We start from the raw sequence: 17,436 nt of genomic DNA on the forward strand, positions 1-17,436 counted from the left end.
CAGAGCCTTGGGTGGGCCCCTGAGCGGCTGCCTCATGGACCAGCCACAGATTTTTCTTAAGCAATTTACGAGTTTTAATACAAACCAGTCTACATTCATTCCTAAAAGGCTCATTTCCAGTAAAAAATATACACCAGTAAAAACATTCTCACAGGAGAACTAGGGCAGGGGGCCAAAAGGAGCCCTGGGCCGTATCCCCAAGACTGACACTCCAGGCCAGCTTGAAGGCAGGCACAGGAAGAGGTTCCAGGGCAAGGCAAAGGGTCGTCTTCATCTTCAGGTCTGAGCTTGAGGCTCCCCTACAGAGGCAGGGAAGGAAAGTATGCGACCACCTCCAGGGCCCTGCCCCAGGAAGACAGGTGGGGCACAGAGAGGGTGCACGGCTGCTGCCTTCCACAATGGCCTGTCTGGACCTCCCACAGCTGCTGCCATGGAGGTCCCAGCCCCCCAGGTTCATGGCTCTGCCCGGAGACCCAACAGTAGAGGGCCCCGGGTTAAGAGACCCTAAAGGAGGCAGCCTGCAGGTGGAAGAGGCTAAGGGCCCCTCTGCTAAGTGCACTAGGTCATACATTCAAGACCAGACTGTCCTGATGCCGAGGCCACGGCCCACCAGCATCTCCGCAGTGAGCTCTGGGGGGGTCAGGACGACAGCCGGATCTGACGCGGAGCTGGGCCTGCCTTGCCACAGGGCGTGAGACGAAACCCTGAAACATTCATGATACCAACATCCCAGATTCAGAAACTGGTCTGGCTTTAGCCCCGGGACCAGCTCAACGAGGACCACTGTGACCAATGGCTCAGAAGGGGGAGTTCATGCCCAGCTTAGTTTCAAACTGCAGTTTCTGCCGCTTCTGGTAGCGAACCCGGACCCTGGTGGGGCAGGAAAGGAGAGCCCGGGTTAGAGCAGAAGCCAGACGGGGGACAGGGCAGGACCCCAGAGGAGGAGGGAAGTCCAGGGAGCAGAGGCAAGTGGGGAGCCGTGCCCAGGAGGTTATAGGCCTGGGGCACGAGCCTGAGCCCAGAGGGCGTGCCCTGCTGGTGGCTCACCGGATCTCATGCAGCTTCACGATCTCGTTGGTGACCACCACAAGGACCAGGGAGAGGCAGCCCAGGAGCCATGTCAGCAGAGGCACGTCCTCCAGGCCAAAGTGGACGTGGCTGTCCCTGTGTGTCCACAGCTGCAGGTCCACTGCCGTCTGGACCACCTGCCCCAGCAGGCTGCAGGGAGAGGTGGCAGCCCTGCGTGAACCTGGGCCTTCTTGCTTCCTTCCCTTTCTCAGTACGAGTAGCTCAAGGAGGGCAGCAACCGACCTCTGGTTCAACTCCCTGAAGCAGGACTTCAAACCCCAGTCCTGCCAAAGGCCCCTGCCCCTCCCCGACCTCCATCCGCAGATACTCACACCACAGGCACGGTCACGGCCCACCAGAGGTTTGTCAGGGGGCTCTTTCTCCACAGGGGCTTGGTGCGATGCACGTGGGTGATAGAAATGAAGACTGGAGAAAACAGGGTCAGTGGGGGGGCGTCAGACCTCCCTCCACCCGAGTCCTTGCCCCCCGGGTGCCCCCCCAGCCCCCCCACCGGCCGCTCCCTGGGAGCCCCTCACCCGTGTGCAGGACGATGAGGGCGGCGGTGAGCTTCTGAGCTGTCAGCAGCCCGTTGGCAAAGTCGTCAAACCAGGCTGGAGCTGTGTCGGCATGACTGCCAAAGCAAGGGGTGGCCTCAGCCCTCGCTGCGCCCCGGGAAAGTTGGGGGGGGGCGGGCAGGGTCAGGACCCACCTGCGCAGCATGATGGAGGAGCAGTTGGTGAGGTTGCGGGCCCGGGAGCTGTCACAGACGCTCTGCAGCGTGAAGCCAAAGCAGACAAGGCAGGAGCTGATGGTGAGGCTGAATTTGAGCAAGAAGCAGAGCAGGAAGTAGTGCTGGGTCTGCAGAGAGAAGGGAGGCCGGTCACTCCCGCGGCCACCGCCCCGCTGGCACCACGGGCACTGGGCTCCACGCGCGCTTCAGGAAACGTGCAGGCCGGGGGAAGAGGATCCTTCCCTCCCACCACCTCCCCTTCGGTTGGGAGAAGTTCTGACAGCAGCCCCCATCTCTCCCTGGAGCCTCGGCCCCCTCCGCACCCATGTTCCTCAGGAAAGGCCCAGGCACACTGGGCTCCGCATTGCTCACCTTCTTAGGAATGGACTGAAGGTTCTTCCCTGTGGCCATAGACATGATGGAGCTATGGGGGGGCTTCCCCAGCAAAGAGATGCTGAAAAGGAGGGACTGGGTGAAGGCTGGTGACTGTGACCCTCTGGCTCCCAATTCCCACGTGGGAAGCCTTTCAGGAGTTTTGGGAGTGAGGGCAGGTCTGGGGGGAGATGGGATAAGACAAGGGAGAGTCCCCCCCAGTGTCTCCTGTGCCGGGCTCGTGAGCACTGAGCAGGTCTCGCAGACCCTGGCCTGCCCCGCCTGCCTGGCCCCGGAGGGGCAGCCTGACTCTCACCTGAGCAGAGGGTAGCAAAAGCAGGACAGCCACAGGATGTCGGTGGTGCTGAGCAGCGGCGGCAGCTGAACCAGGCAAGACAGGAACTAGACCAGGAGAGCCCAGCAAGCAGGATTAGGTTCTGGCAAACAGTAGGATGCCGGGAGCCCCAGGGCTGCCTTGCCCTGTGCCCAGACATGCCCAGAGGATCTGGGGCCACAGGGGCTGCGGTTCTGCCAATGGGGTCATTTCCAAAAGCCCAGGGGTTCCACAGAGGCATGGGGCCCCCTAGGCCATGCAGCATCCTCCCAGCCTGCCACCCCAGATTTCAGTGGGGCCTTGGGGGGGGGTGCCTGTGCAGGCCCCCGCTCACCTGGATGACCACCAGGGTCAGCTGGCACTGCAGCAGGAAGAGGAAGCACTTGCGAATGCCGTAGGTGGCGTGCCGCGCCTAGGGACCGGGAGGGACAGATTGTGGCCGGGCCTACAGCTGACAAATCTCAGCCAAGAGCCAGATGCCCCAGATGCTCCTGCTAGGGAAGGGTGGAGGCAAATGAAACCGCCGGGGAGAGCCTCCCTTGGAGGGAAATCGGCCCCTGGGAGCCCAGATGGATCTGGTGTCCCTCTTCCCCACACCACGTGGCACCCCCATCCCTGCCCCCTCCACCTGCCCAGCCCCCACCTGCTCAATGAGCCGGATGATGCTGATGGTCTCCTCCTGGCGAAAGGTCAGGGAGCAGGGGAGGCTGTTGAGCTGCCCCGAGAGCTGTAGGGGAGAAAGGCCATCCGAGGCCTGGGCCATGCTGGTGCTGGTGGCGTAGCCAAAGGTCTCCCAGGAGCAGCGGGATGGGTACAGGGGATCCAGGGCAATGCTGCTCAGTGTAGGGGCAAAGCATAGGCATCAGCCACACTCTGCAAACATCCCATCTCCCATGGGACTAGGCAAGCACCCACCCCCTCTCTCCCCACCGTGCCCAGGTCTGCTGGTCCCAACCATAGCCAGATCAGCCACGGAATAGGCCCCAGCCCCAACAAACCCCCACTCTAGGGCGTCCCCCTGACCTGATGTCACTCTGGAGGAAAAGGCAGCTGTTCCTCACATTGGCAGAGCTGCCCAGGCAGCAGGTCACCTCCCCATATTCCTGCATGATCTTGATCATCTCACACATGGCTGAGGGGGCAGAGTCGGGGGGCACCGAGTCAGGTGGGTGGAGCCCTGTGTGAGGCTCCGGGGAGAGACTCAGGGCAGGAGAGCAGGAGACAGGGGAAAGCAGGCCCCTCTTTGGGGACAGTCCTCCCCCCAAGAGCGTGAATATTATATTACTATCACTTCTGACTACCTAGAAAGGGCACACCCACAGCTCCAGTCCCCCACGTTCCCCGGCTCCTCCCAGCTCAGGTTGCTCGGCTCCCTGCATGGGACATCCAAAGCTCCTGCAGAGCCCACTGGGAACCCAGGCCTGCTTAGTAGCTCTGGCTGTGGTACTCACTCTCGGGGGTGCAGTCGGTGAACAGGGGCACTAGCAGGGGCACGTTGTCAATGTTCTGGAGGTGGGGGCGCACCTGGTGGATACCGCGTGGCAGCTTGGCCTGCAGGGAGCAGGGATGTCAGTAGCCTCAGGGTCTGGAGAAGGGTCTCTCCCTCCTTCCCTCCCTTCCTCCCTTCTCTGGACCGGCCAGTCCACTACCTCGGGGGGCCAAGGAGCACAGACCCTGTCATCCTACCCGGTTGCAGTCCTCCAGGAAGCTGGGGAGGTCGCTGTCTGTAGGCTGGAAGCTAATGAGGTCTGAGTGACCCTCCTCCTCCATCAGAAGGAGCCCTTCTGCATCATCTCGGGACACTGTGGGGATGAAAACCTGTCCCTCACCTTGGAGTCAGCCTTCTGCGGGCCCTTGCTTGCCCCGAAGATGGCAGAGAACTTCCTGCTTCGGGTCTCCTCTCCTCCACTATCAACTGTTGTTACCGTAGGGAGACGAGAGCCATTTTCCAAGGGAATGTACTTCTTGGGAGGGATCAGTGGAGGCTCTTTCTAGCTGTAGCTCCAAGGAGGGGGAACTGCCCACACCCGCCTCGTCCCCACCACAAACCTGTGTGCCCTTACCCTGATTCAGGTCATCATGCAGGGAGCCAGCATGGCTGGGGCTGGAGGGGGGGATCTCAGAACCAGGCATGTCACCATTGGGCGTGAGGGAGATGTGGCAGTTCCAGCCTGTCTCCAGGCCCATCTTTTCTGCAAACACCTGCAAAAGGCAGATGGCAATGAACAGATGGGCCCGCGAGCCCACAGGAGAAAGGGCCAGTGGCAGCAGAGTGGGATGGCTCTCCCCACCTTGCTTTTGAGCTCATCCTCCAAAGAGAAGTAGACGAAGCGGATACAGGCATTGACCAGCCCGTCGATGAGGCGCACGATGTCCAACCGGGCCTGGTACTGGGAGGACACCATGCCCATGAAGATCTGGCCGCTCAGGGCCTGCATGCAGTCTTCCTTCTCCAGCACCTCCCCGATCCCTTCTTCAGGTAGGCACAAGGCACAAAGCCCAGCCAGGACACCCAGGAACCAGCAGATTCCAGGAGGCAGCCCAGGCCACACACACAGATGCCACACCCAAATCAATGAGCATGTCGGCCCCAGGGGACCACACACACACACACACACACACACACACACACACACAGCCGCGCGCGCGCGCACACACACACACACACACACACACACACACACAGCCGAGACACATAAAGGAGCCAACAGACACAGGAGAAAAGACAATGAAAGGTACTCATCAGTCAGGTGATGGTCCTAAGGAGTAACGACAGAGCCCGGCCCTGGTCCAGGGCTAGGGGGCTGCCCTCACTCTCAGCCTTGGCCTCAACTCATGGTCTTTCGGGTCATAAGACTCTGTGAGTCTGTCTGTTTGGTGGCATGGGGAGGGGTGGGGTGGCTCTGAGTCCCTCTGTTCCAGCATCACTGCAACCTGGCCTTTTCGTCCGATTGACTAAGGCTAATGGTCTATAAATACTGCTGCTTTATAACTTTCAAAGAAAGCCCTCTGCCATCGCACTGGAGTGTCACAAGCAGCCCGTGAGGAGGGCAGAGCAAGAACCTGGTGACCCGTGAGAAGGAGACGGACCTGCCCGCACCACCAGACAGAGAATGCCACCCCGCTGCTCCAGGTCCAGCGCGCCCACGGTTCCCTCCGCTCCGATCGATTCCACGGCCCTCCGGAAGCCCTCCCCACGGGGCCCCCCACGGGACAGACGCGCACGGTACCGTCCGAGCTCCAGCTGCTGCGGCGCGTGCTCAGCTTGATGGGGACGGTGCTGGGCAGCTCACACGTGGTGAAGATACTGCTCTGGCCAGGCGCCTGCACCAGCTCGATGCACTTGCCGCTGAGCTGGGACGACAGCGCGCAGCTCATGGGCTTGTAGGCGAAGGCAGAGCAGTACCCAGACAGGCAGGCTCGCTGGTAAAAATCCAGCACTTTCTTTCTGCCAGGAGAGTAGGGCAGAAGTGAGGGGAGTGGCCCTGAGATGCCCCCATGCCGGTGAGCCAGGCAGGCAGATGGCCAAGGCTGTCTGCCATCAGCATGAGGGGGCTTCCTCACCCACCTGTCAGAACCCGAAAGAGGGTAGATGTCCGCCCCATCCCAGAAGTCTGTGCAGGCCTCTAAGACCACGTCAGCCGTGCCATGGGACAGCATCTGTTCTGTGCCTGGGGGGGGGAGGACAGAGGTCAAACCATGAGCGGCCCTAGCCACTGCCGCCTGTCACTCCCGCCTCAGGTAACACCCTGCCATCCCTGAGAAGGGTGCTAGGGAGCCCTTGGGGAGTAGGATGCCCCAGGCCTCTGTGGGCTTGCGACCCTTCAGTCCCCAACCCCTGTGGCCACCACCCTCCCAGCAGCAGTCCCCAAATCCAATCCCTGCCACATCTGAGGAAGACTCTGGAGGCAGTCTAGTGCTCATCTGCCCAGGCCCCCCGAAAAAGGGACGTCTAAAAGAAGCCCTGCCCTGCCAAGCTCCGGGCAGGTCTGGCCTGATGCTGGCCAAGCGTGGAAGGCTCACTGGTGGTGGTGTCCTTGATGAAGAGACTGATCATGTGGCTGAGCGGGGGGCGCCGCTTGGTGACACAGGAGAGCCTCCCCAGCGATGTCTCCTTCACCATCTCGGCGCTGGGGAGGCGGTAGAGTGCGAGGTGGTTCTCCTGTTTGAAGAGCTCCTTGGCCCCAGGAGTGAAGCCTGCAGGGGGAGGCACAGCAACTCGGGGTGTCTGGGAGGAAGCCCACAGCACCTACAGCTCCCTCGCTTGCAGGGAGAGAACCCCCGTCAGGCTGGGCTGGTTCTTTCCCCCTTTCATCCCGCCCTTGGTTATTTTCCCAGCCTAGGCAGCACTGTCAAACGGGGCCTGATCCCCAGGGGTGGTCAGAAGCTGCCAGGGCTGACAGGGCTCCTGGCGAAGGCCCGGGGCACTGGTCTGCTCAGAGCCGGGGGCCAGCGCACCTATGAGGCGGGCGAGCTCGCAGAGGCCCCAGGGCACGTGCACGGGCAGGACGGCGCTGTGGCTCTCCTGCAGGGCAATGTTGCACAGATGGTCGGAGAAGCGGCACAGCCGCTCGGTGACGCCGGCATTACACAGGTTCAGCAGCACGTTAAGGCCCAGGGGCTTCAGGGATGTGAGGTGCAGCTGCCAGTTGGAGTCGTCGAACTGGATGCAGGAGGGGTTCTGCTGGTCCTGGGACAGGCTCAGCATCTCCAGGTGGTAGTCGCACACGAAGTCCTCTGCTTCATAGGGCTCGCCCTCCAGCCCGGGCTGGGTGGCAGGGAAATGGGGAGGGGAGGGGAGAGCCTCAGCCGGGGAGAAGGCACCCCTTCCCGGCTAGCACGCTCGCACCCACGATCTTCCCATTCCTCCCAGAAACCCTCTCCCCGTCCCTGCTGGGCTTCGGCTGCTTCCGGTAGCTGTGCCCAACAATGGCAGCACCTCAGAAGAGGGTGCCAGAGCAGGGAGGGCACAATGCAGGGTCTCTCTCAGCCAGGGGGAGGTATTTTAGAGGGAGTCACCAACTTTCTGTCTTTAGAAGGCTGTGACCAGGAGGAAGGGCCATGCCCAACCAGTTACCATTTGTAAGACCCAGAGATGGGGAAAGGGCCTCCTTCCTGGAAGGGCCCTGGGTCCTGGATGAGGCCTCAGGAAGCCATCCTGCCTGGCCGAGCCTGGAGGCCTGAGAAGGGAGGCGTCACATCTGTCCTTTGGCCGCATCCATCCAGGACGGGCTGCACCCCTTGGCCCCTTCAGCAGGGAGGCCAGGGCACCCCGCGGCTGTTCTCCGCGCTCCTCTCACCTTGCCAGCCTCTTCTTCACCGCCCTCCGTGTCCCGGCTGAAGCTCACGTTGGAGCCGGACGGGTGTTTGCTGCGGCCGTGTGCTTTGTGGTGAGAGTAGAATTCAGCGGGCTTGGGACCGTCACCAGGCCAGTCACCACGTTCCTGCTCATTGGAAAGGTGCAGGGTAGTGTTCAGGGAACCGGCCAGGAGGGCATCTCGTTCGTGGGGCTGAGGAGAACAAGGAGCACAGGCCTCGGACCAGGGTCCCGCTGGCCGCCTTGGACCAGGGAGGCAGGGCAGTGATGCCCCCTCGCTGCCTGGGGTGGAGGCTCTGGCCGAACACGGCCCGGAAGCAGATCCTAACGCTGCTCCAGCCTCCCTTCTCCCTCCAGCCTCGCCCTCCCTGAGGCCACTGGCCGGGCCCAGAGCTGGGTCCTCGGGAGCCGGCCATACCTCCTCCTCTACCTCGGGATGGCAGAAGGAGCGGGTGGACAGGTCATCTGTTAGGTCCTCGTGGCTGCTGTGCGGGGGCTCCACCTTCCCACTGAAGAACAGCACGGTCTCCGGGCTGGGGTTTGGCCATGACAGGATCCCCTGTTTGTCCACACAGCACAGGACCTGCAGGGAGAGACGGGGATTGGGAAGGGGGCCTGGCATTCCCTGTCCTGCCAGCATCCACCTCAGTGGCGGGCGGGCAGCTGGACACGGCTGGGGGCAGGCCAGCGGAGGCGGGGTCCCCCCGCAGGGCCCGCCCTCACCGTGACGGAGCCCAAGCTGTGCAGCAGGCTGGAGCTGTGGCTCAGGGTCGGCGATGTCCCTTGGATCACCCGCAGGAAGTGACCCCAAATGCAACGTAGCATTTCCTGGTGGGAGAGACAAAGTCCGTGTTATTCCCCCAGAGATGGCCTCTGGGGCGGGCAGAGGAAGCAGTCCGGGGACACCAGGAAGCTGCGGTGGAGAGGCATCTGTCCGGGCAGAGCGCACTGCCCACGTGAGACAGGAGGCTCCACGGCCATAAAGTAGGGGAGCCCCAGGGTTCGGGAGGGGCCCCCTTGAGGGAGCTCGGGTTGGTGGCTACAGGGGCCTGAGGCAGAAGGTGTCCCAGGTGCGTGTACCTGAGAGGAGACAGCTTCCGTATAGCTGCTGAGGGTGTCCTCTGAGAACTTGGCCAGCTGCACGGAGAAGAGGGCACCAGCTCAGGGAGATGCCCTTACACAGGCCTCCCAGCTGCAGGGGTGGGGACCCCACACCAGCAAGGCTCCTGACACCTTTGGTAAAAGACACCTGGGCATTCCCCGAGTCCCCTGTCCGCTGAGTGCTGGGACGGATGATCCCCCACCTCCCAGGGCCTGGCCTGGAGGCTCTGCCACATGGGGAGCTTCTCAGGGCCCGCTCGTGCGCGGGGCCCACGGTGGGACTGGACCTCTGCATCTGTTACCTGGGGCACAGCTGACATCCTCTTTTTGCTCCTGATTTTTGTTCTTTTTTTTTTTTTTTTTTAAAGATTTTATTTATTTATTTGACAGAGATAGAGACAGCCAGCGAGAGAGGGAACACAAGCAGGGGGAGTGGGAGAGGAAGAAGCAGGCTCATAGCAGAGGAGCCTGATGTGGGACTCGATCCCAGAACGCCGGGATCACGCCCTGAGCCAAAGGCAGACGCTTAACGACTACGCCACCCAGGCGCCCCAGTGATTTTTGTTCTTTTTGTACTGTCCCCCAGATGCCTTGGAACAACCTACCAGGGAGCTGGGAGAGGCCTTGCTCATCTGGGCCAGGACTCGAGCTTCTCCACAGGCAGTTGCCAGAACCCAGAGGACTGGAAAGAGCAGGGGGAGGATGGGCAGGACGCCATTCACCTGGGGAAGCACGAACCACACTGAAGGCTCCCAAAGAGCCGATGACCTGGAAAGAGGGAGGGACGGAAGGCCTTCCCCAGCCCCGAAGCCATTCCCTGAGCAGAAAGGGACAGCTGTCCAGGGCAGGAAGAGAAGGGGAGAGGCATTCTTAAGCTGAAGCTGGAGGGACCTCTGGGCTACAGAGAGGGAGGGACAGCCAGGGCACCCTGAGGGGACCCAGCCTCCAAGGAAAGAGCCAAGCACAACAGAGGGGAAAGGGCGGGGGTTACCTGGAGCTGGAGGAGGGTATACTGCCAGGAGGTGACGCCAGGGGCGTTCAGAATGAAGCGCAGGGCATTGGTGATGAGGAAGCCGGCCTTTGGGGAACAGAAGTGCAGCCTTAGCATTCCCCCTCCCCAGAGAGGGACCCAGGCTCTAAGGCTCCCCTTCCTCTGCCCACTCATACCCCCCAGCCCCAGCACTGGCCATCTCACTCTGGGCCCCCCCATCTTTACTCACACGCTCACCTGAATCTGGCCCTGAGGCTCCCCCATTTCCCAGCCCTCTCCCCTGCCCCGAGAGGCCCGCCTCACGCACCAGGACCACAGGCACGGCATAGTGCAGCATCACCGACTGCACTGTGAACCTCTCATTGTCCAGAGCGGTGACTGGGCGGGACAGGGCCATGTCCAGGCACCATCTGCAGAAAGGGGTAACCCTTTAGTTGGGCAAGCTCTCAAGAGAAGAGGCTGGAAACACCCACCTGCACGGGGCATCACTGAGTCAGGCCATCTCTCCTGTTCCCTGGCCCCCACCAAGGGGGCCCCTGGGAGAGGGGTCTGGGGCAACCTCCAGAGCTGTCCCCTCAGAGTTCCAACGGGGAGAGGAACAATCACCCAGACTAGGAATTCTCATGAGATACTAAAGAATCCACAGAGGTGTCTACCCTAAGGGGGCTCAGTATAAACCAGGCTCGCTCCTTGTCACCCTGCCCCCTGCTCCCAAAGGCACCAGAGGAGAGAACTCAGGGGCCAGAAGGAAGGCAGGGCAGCAACCCTACCTGATGTTGTCGATCACAGGGGTCTCAAGGACGCGGAAGAGCCGGTGCTGCTGAGGGTTCTGTGGCCCTTTCTTCACTTCTCCCCGGGGGGAAGGGGGTGGAGAGAAAGGGGGAAACAGGTCTCCTGGCTCTAAGACGATGTGCTCATCATCCTGCCAGAGGGTCAGGGGAGGAGGGCGAGGGCATTGGTTCAATTAGAAGCCACTCTTTCTTGACAATTCCAACTAAGGGGGACATCTCACTGGGTTAGGGACCATCAGTTAGCAAAGAGTCAGCTGGGGGAGGGGGGGCTGTAGAACTGGATTCCTAGCAGCTTAAGGATTGGAGAAAAGAAAGAACAGGACAAGGAGAAAGACATTCCAGCTCTTCTCCATTCCTCCAGAGCCCTTGCCAAGAAGCCTGTGAGCCGGCCAGGAAGCTTCAGGATTAAGCCCTGGGACCCTCCCACCATTGCCTGTAGATGCTCCCACAGCATTTCCAGGGAACGAGAAAAGCCTCGAGCTACCTTGATCCCCCTCAGAGAGGCGAACGATTCCTGGCCGGGCCTCAGCGCTATGATGTCTCCTTCTACCAACAGGCTAACTGGCAGGTTGACCAGGTGTCCATCTCTGTAGGCCCAGTGCAGGGACCAGGATGGTGCAAAGGGCATGTGGAGGTCTGGGTACATGGCATCTGGCCACTTGATCTCCTTGCCATCCCTGAGTGCATCTAAGGAGGAAGGAAAGAAGGAAACCACCTCACCCACAGCTCCGTACATCAGCACCCAGCACACCCCGTGGAGCTCTGCCTGCTCCCCTTCCTTTCTCAGAAGGCTTGCAGCAACCCACACCATCCATTCCAACACCATCCCTCTCTCAAGGTCACCTCCCCCGCGAAGCCTCTCCCACCACTCCAGCCCAGGCACTTCTACCTCCTCTGAACACCTGAAGCTCTTATTCTTTGTACCCTCACTCCATTCAAATACATTTCACAAGCATTGCTGAGGGCTTTGAGGGATGCAAAGGTCAAAGGTGAAGATGACACAGTCCGTGCCCTGGAGGAGCCGCAACCGAAAAGAGAGATGTATGTGGGCAGATAACACAAATCAAGGCAAACACGTGCTCAGAGCGTTAGGAAAGATCCCAGTGCTGCAGGAGCACAGCACAGCCGATGTGATCAGAGGCAGCTTCAGGGAAAAGGGAGCTTTTAAGATGGATCTTGAAGGATGGGCCAGATCTGTCAGCTGGAGCCGAGGGAGGGAAGAGCACACCAGGCAGGGGAACAGCAGGGCAAAGGCACAGAAGCAGGAGGTCCGCAATGGGTTTGGCACTGGGGAGGAGTTTTCGGGTAACAATGACAGTGAGAGAAGAGTGCGGAGAGGGAGGCTGAAGCCTGGCCCAGAGGTTCTGGGCAGCTTTGATAAGCAAGAGGGAGCCACTGATGGTTCCTGAGCAAGAGACTAAGTTCTCAGAGAGCAGGGCCAATCCTTCTCAATCACTGTTGTACTTCCCATGCGTGGCACGTGGCTGCAACTAACTGATCATTCTCACTTAGCATTTAAATGTCCACTGCCTGGTTGGGTGCAAGAAAGGTCTCAGACAGTAGATGTTTCTCTTACAAGACCATAGGCCCTTGGAAAGTGGGAACCACTGTCTCTCAGAAGAGCCTAATATTCCCAATCCACAGTTCGGGCTTGATAAACACTAAGTGAATGAATGAGCAAGCAGGAATCGGACTCAGCAACTCCCTTCTTTAGGAATAGTGCTGCTCTGTTTTGGGCTCCCGGCTCTGGGCCCCCAACCCTGACTCTTGCGGGTCTTAGACTTCCCTGGCCCAGCATCCTACCTGCCCTGGCCCAGTACCGCCAGACAAGACAGACTTGGAAGAGAAAACCTCAACTGTCCTCCTGCCAAGAGAGGGCCTTCTCTGTTAGTCTCCCATCGTTAGCAAGCCTGCAAGCCAACTGGGCTGCCATCAGCCTCCCTGCGTGCCGTGCTCAGGCCAATGCTCGCATGTCCCTGGCTCTCACTGTCCCGCTCAAAAGAGGGCAGGGCAGCCTTCTCATTCTCCTGATGCCAAGAGCCCCCAGGATGCTGACCAGGGGCAGCGCCATCGCGCGGGGCTCCTGGCCGGGACTCGGGAGAAGCGCTCCTAGGGCTGACACATCGCAGAGCACCCTTTCCCACCCAGCGTGCCTGACCCTCGGCCTCACCTTGGATTTGGTCAATGATCCCTCGGAGCCTCCGCTGTGCCTCCCTCCGCTTCAGCCGGTCTTGCCGCCCGATGAGGACGAGGTTGAGCAGCAGCAAGAGCAGCAGCGCTGAGGCGTTCACCAGCTCGGCCCCGTGGCTGGCGGGAAGAGGCGCGGAGGTGCTAGCAGGGGACGGGCTCCCCCGGCCAGCCAACCTGAGACACCCCACCCCGGTGCCTCCTGCGGAGAGTGTGTCATTCGGGTGCAGCCAGCGCAGGGACCGAGGATTCCCGGGGACCCAGCCCGTGACCGTGGGGGCAGCGAGCTCCCCGGGAGGAAGGTTACCTGCCGGCCGGCTGGCTCCCGTGGCAGCCAAGCAGCAGCAGCACGGCCAGCAGCATGAGCGAGGCTCCGGGCCAGTGGAAGCAGGAGCAGCGGTTACTGTGGTGCAGGAAGCTGCTTCTCCACAGCTCCTGCGGAGGGGCGGCGGGGAGTGAGGGGCCCGCCCTGCTCCCACACCCGCCCGACCCGGCCTGGGGCTGCCCCGGTCTTCTGGCTTTGGTCTGGGCTGGGGTCCAGCCGCTTGGGCTCCTGGAGCAAGCGGGGGTCAGAACATCACTCCGCGGGGCAGCCCCGGCTTCCTTCTGATTTTTACTGAGGCTTCGGTCGGGTCACGCCGCCCAGCGAGCACGGGCTCCCGGGTCCCGAGCGCGGGCCTCCCACACCTCTCTGCCATCCCACCTCGGCTCTCGCTTCCCCGCCGAGAAGCTTCACCTTCCACGTGAGACATTTCTTCCGTTCTTTCAGGTGTCCCTCCAGCACCGCCTCCAGCTGCTCCTTCAGGATGCTAAGGGCCTTCCGGGTAGACAGGCCCAGGGCCAAGGGTGGCTCGCCCTGGAGGGAACCAGGCGGCGCTCAGCATCGCCCTGGAGGCCCCAGGTCACTGCCCGGAGAGGCCATCCATCGCAGGCCGCAGGCCGGGCCCTCATCACCTCTCCCCCTGAATCCTCCCACCTCTTCCTCTACCAGCCACCCCGGCCCTCAGCGTGTCTGCTCAAATCACCACTACAGTAGAAGTCCCCTACTCCTCAAGGCCAAGTTAAAAACAGTAACAGACACACAACTTTCTCTACTCAGTGTTTCTTAACTCACCTTCCAAGGCCATCGGCATGTCCCGGCCCCACACACTGCTCTCGCCCCTCATTTTCCCATCGACCTCTGTTGCCATCTGTGTATTTCATGAGCCGAAAACTAGTGTGTTTTTTTTTTTAAGTGGGGAAAGGGGAACTAACAAGAAGACACTAGCTCTTCATCGTTCCTAGGTAAAAACACTGAGAAAAAACCCACCAAATACTGTTTCCACCATTTCACAGAAGGGAGCATATCGCAACACTCTGGCATCGGGAAGGACACGATCTCAGACAAGGGACAACTGCTCCCAGGACAGGACCTGCGATGCCATCCTCTCCTGTCACCGAGGGTGGAGGAACAGGGCATGGATAGGGGTGGTCCTGGGCGGCACTGGGGACCACCCACGCTGTCCTGTGTGAGCCCAGCCTGGCCTCTCCTTACTGACAGCCCCACTCCTGGGCTTCGCCCCTGTCTTCTCCTTCTCTGACTGGCTATTCTTTCCCCTTCATCCACCCCACAGCCCATCCCAAGGACATCTTAACAAATTCATGTACGTTTCCAGGACAGCCTCGGCCACCATCATGGAGTCCCCCACCACGCCTCCAAGCTTACAGCTCCTGACGTTTACTTCCAGGCCTGACCACGGCCCTGAATGCTAACCTGTTTACTTGACGGCCACACTGCTGTTTCACGGGCCCCTAGGAGTGGATTCCTCCCGAACCCTGGAGCGTGGCCCTCCCAGCTGGACAGCGCCACTCCCTCAGTGACCACCGCCCCCTCCCACTCCTCAGTGTCCACCTTTTCCAAGCCAACTGCAACATCCAGCCAGAGCAGCGCACATCGCCTCAACCAACCCCCGTTTATCTTTCCAACGAGCCCAGACTCCAGAGCAGGACCTGTGATCCACCAGCTTCTCCAGCCTCCTCTCCTGCGTTTCCTCCCTTCCTGACGCAAGCTGTGCTCTTTAAGAACTCGGCTGCAAGTACCTCTCTATGTTTCCCTACCCAGCAACACGGGCCCAGACACCTCTCTCTTCCCCTTCAAGCCTCAGCTCAAACGTCACCTGCTCTGGGAAATCTTCCCAAAGCCAAGGGCTGCCCTTACGGGAAGAGGTTTGTATTCCAAGAGCACCCTGGGCAACCTGGCTCCCAGTCTGCATTGTGGAGAGCTGTCATCATAGATTGACTTGTCGGGCTCTCCCACCAGACTGCCAGTTCCTTGAAAACAGGTACTGAATTCTTCCATCTCCACATCCCTCCCGCCACCTGCTGAGACAGCGCCTGGCACAAGCAGCGGCCCCACGGCCACGGGCTGAGTGAATGGAGGATTGAGTGTGCACATAGCTTCAGTGATCCCAGTGACACATGAGTCAGGGGTTGTCAACCCGGGATCTATAGCAGAAATACCTGGAGCTTCTAAAAACGTGGATGTCCAGGTCCCGCCCCCTCCCCCAAAACTACCAAATCAAAACTTCTGAAGGTGAGGTCGATCCTCACATTGAATCTGATGCACAGATTCCTAGGTCAGGGGCCCTGCGAAAAAGAACACCCCTGGGAAAGGAGTGCTGACAGAGAACTGGGTCTTTCCCAAGAGCACTGATGTGCGCTCCCCCCAGGCAAGGTTCCTGAGCAAGAGGAGCAAAGCCCTAGACTTGGGGCACCAAGAAAGGGGCTGGGGTTATCTACTGAGTCCTGGCCAAGGGTGGCTAAGCTGGTGACGCCCTGGCTGCCTCAACTCCTGGCCTGCCCCTCCTCCCCCTCGGCCTTCCCTGGGGTCTGCCCTGGCTTTGCCCACTGATGTCCCTGACTTCCTCCTCCGTGCCTGTCTCCATAGCCACCACTCTCCTTGGCAGCCCTTGCCCCTCACAGGACACACATCTCCACGAGCAGAAGGGGCTGCTGCACGGGGGCAGTATCCCATGACTGCGGACCCGCCCTGGTAGGACACACCTGCGTGGAGCCCCCACGCTGGCCCATTGCCAGCTTTCTCGCCCGAGGGATGAGGATGGGCTCCAGAGTGCGCCTGGCCCCAAGACTTCCCAGATCCCTTGCCTAAATCGCCCCTAATCCCTGCTCTCCATGCTGGCTTTGGGGGATTATGAAGATAAGAGCTGCTTCTTCCCAGAGGGGATAACTGGTTATTTCAGCTCAGGAAGATACGGGCCTCTGGGCAGGAGGCCCACACCCCAGCACGGGTAAATGCTCTACTATACAGCGTCGACCTCCCTCTGGCAGAGATCCTGGGGCCTTCCTGAGACGCCGTGGTCCAGGACAGATGAGTGTCGGCTGAGGCTAAGGTCTGGACGCCTGTCTCCCTGACTCCTGACATGGAAGGGGAGAGAGTCTCCAGCATGGGGGGAGGAAGAGAGGAGAAGGGGCCCAGAGGCCTTCTTGTGTCTAAGGGGCTGGCCCAGGGAGGACGCCCGTTCCACCCAACCCAGGAAAGAAAAGGATTTGGAAGTCACAGCCACTGCACACGGGGCGTCCCATACTGCCCCTCCCTCCCCGCTGCCCCCTCAGGTTCCACTTTGTGAGCTCTCTCTCTCCGCAGGGGGAGAGGTGAAGGTTCCCAAGATGGACTTGCCTAGGCCAGGCCTCCAGCAACGCTGTGGTGAAAACGTCGTGGAGGCAGGGAAAGGCTGGCCTACAGAGGTGGAAAGGCTACCTGCCAAACAGACATGACCTGGGGATTGGACAGGAGAAAGGGAGGGCTGGATAAATCCCAGGGGCAGCCGGTCACGTGGGAAGCCGCTGGGTCTGGGATGAGGACCATGCTCAGAAGGCAGGCAAAGGCTCAGAGGAGTAGCCAGGGAACCAGGGTGATGCCCACCCCCTCCCCACCCCACCGAGACCTTTAGACTTTGGACATCAGTAACTCCCCTCCTCTTGCCCTGTGGCTGTCCTGACATCCACTGCCTCATTCCAGGTGCCCCCTTCCACAACCCAGAAATGGATTCACTCTTTCTCTCTCTGCACCCAGGTTCCTAGCACCTGCACACTGCTGCTCTCCAGGTGTGGGAGGTAGGGGCCAGAGGGGGGCAGAGGCTCCCGGGGCAGGGCCAGCAGAGGCCTGCAGGGCTGACTGTGGGCGTCTGCCCACGCATGTTGTGTCTGGCCAGGAACACCAACTCCAGACTGGCGATTAAAGACAGCAGAGCAGAGGAAAAATAGCCACTCTGTAATCACACCCCTCCCAAAGAAAGTGCCTGCCCGTACAGGTAGGCCCTGGGGCAAGGACACAGCCTTCTGGGCCTGCCCACTCTCCATGGCCCCAACCACACTTACCCAACTGCCTCAGCCCCTCAGTGACAGGGAAGGGCAACACCTCACCCTGCCTCTGGCAGGAGAGTCCCAGTTACCGGTAAAATCACTGTTTCTCTCATGCACTTCCACCCTTGCAATATGGGAGCCAAAGCCGAGGAACCTGGTGGAACTTCAGCCTTTTCAAAGGAA

The 17,436-nt window shown here is 60.6% G+C and overlaps 1 protein-coding gene across 13 annotated transcripts in view; it reads right to left on the reverse strand.

Moving 5' to 3' along the window:
* Positions 1 to 50: 50 nt before the first annotated feature.
* TMEM94 (transmembrane protein 94) overlaps positions 51 to 17,436 on the reverse strand; it is a 39,378-nt gene continuing 21,992 nt past the window's right edge. For 2 of the 13 annotated variants that reach the window (XM_048226202.2, XM_026484158.4), the window contains 30 exons: positions 13,628 to 13,747; positions 13,199 to 13,326; positions 12,875 to 13,011; positions 11,189 to 11,391; positions 10,684 to 10,835; positions 10,221 to 10,323; positions 9,914 to 10,000; positions 9,528 to 9,644; positions 8,902 to 8,958; positions 8,545 to 8,649; positions 8,252 to 8,404; positions 7,805 to 7,948; positions 6,963 to 7,272; positions 6,528 to 6,701; positions 6,073 to 6,175; positions 5,735 to 5,952; positions 4,796 to 4,977; positions 4,568 to 4,706; positions 4,191 to 4,306; positions 3,956 to 4,055; positions 3,528 to 3,636; positions 3,148 to 3,337; positions 2,839 to 2,916; positions 2,487 to 2,572; positions 2,171 to 2,252; positions 1,778 to 1,926; positions 1,605 to 1,699; positions 1,401 to 1,494; positions 1,048 to 1,218; positions 51 to 870 (listed from right to left, as the gene is read on the reverse strand). In XM_048226202.2, coding sequence (XP_048082159.1) covers positions 798 to 870; positions 1,048 to 1,218; positions 1,401 to 1,494; positions 1,605 to 1,699; positions 1,778 to 1,926; positions 2,171 to 2,252; positions 2,487 to 2,572; positions 2,839 to 2,916; positions 3,148 to 3,337; positions 3,528 to 3,636; positions 3,956 to 4,055; positions 4,191 to 4,306; positions 4,568 to 4,706; positions 4,796 to 4,977; positions 5,735 to 5,952; positions 6,073 to 6,175; positions 6,528 to 6,701; positions 6,963 to 7,272; positions 7,805 to 7,948; positions 8,252 to 8,404; positions 8,545 to 8,649; positions 8,902 to 8,958; positions 9,528 to 9,644; positions 9,914 to 10,000; positions 10,221 to 10,323; positions 10,684 to 10,835; positions 11,189 to 11,391; positions 12,875 to 13,011; positions 13,199 to 13,326; positions 13,628 to 13,747 — 3,975 coding nt within the window. In that variant the 3' untranslated portion in view covers positions 51 to 797. Of the gene's footprint in view, positions 871 to 1,047; positions 1,219 to 1,400; positions 1,495 to 1,604; positions 1,700 to 1,777; positions 1,927 to 2,170; positions 2,253 to 2,486; positions 2,573 to 2,838; positions 2,917 to 3,147; positions 3,338 to 3,527; positions 3,637 to 3,955; positions 4,056 to 4,190; positions 4,307 to 4,567; positions 4,707 to 4,795; positions 4,978 to 5,734; positions 5,953 to 6,072; positions 6,176 to 6,527; positions 6,702 to 6,962; positions 7,273 to 7,804; positions 8,015 to 8,239; positions 8,405 to 8,544; positions 8,650 to 8,901; positions 8,959 to 9,527; positions 9,645 to 9,913; positions 10,001 to 10,220; positions 10,324 to 10,683; positions 10,836 to 11,188; positions 11,392 to 12,874; positions 13,012 to 13,198; positions 13,327 to 13,627; positions 13,748 to 17,436 lie in introns of all 13 variants that reach the window. The other 11 variants (XM_026484156.4, XM_026484153.4, XM_048226200.2 and 8 more) reach the window with 7 other exon arrangements.

This window comes from Ursus arctos, unplaced genomic scaffold, assembly GCF_023065955.2.
Source record: "Ursus arctos isolate Adak ecotype North America unplaced genomic scaffold, UrsArc2.0 scaffold_24, whole genome shotgun sequence".
Classification (NCBI taxonomy): Eukaryota; Metazoa; Chordata; class Mammalia; order Carnivora; family Ursidae; genus Ursus; species Ursus arctos.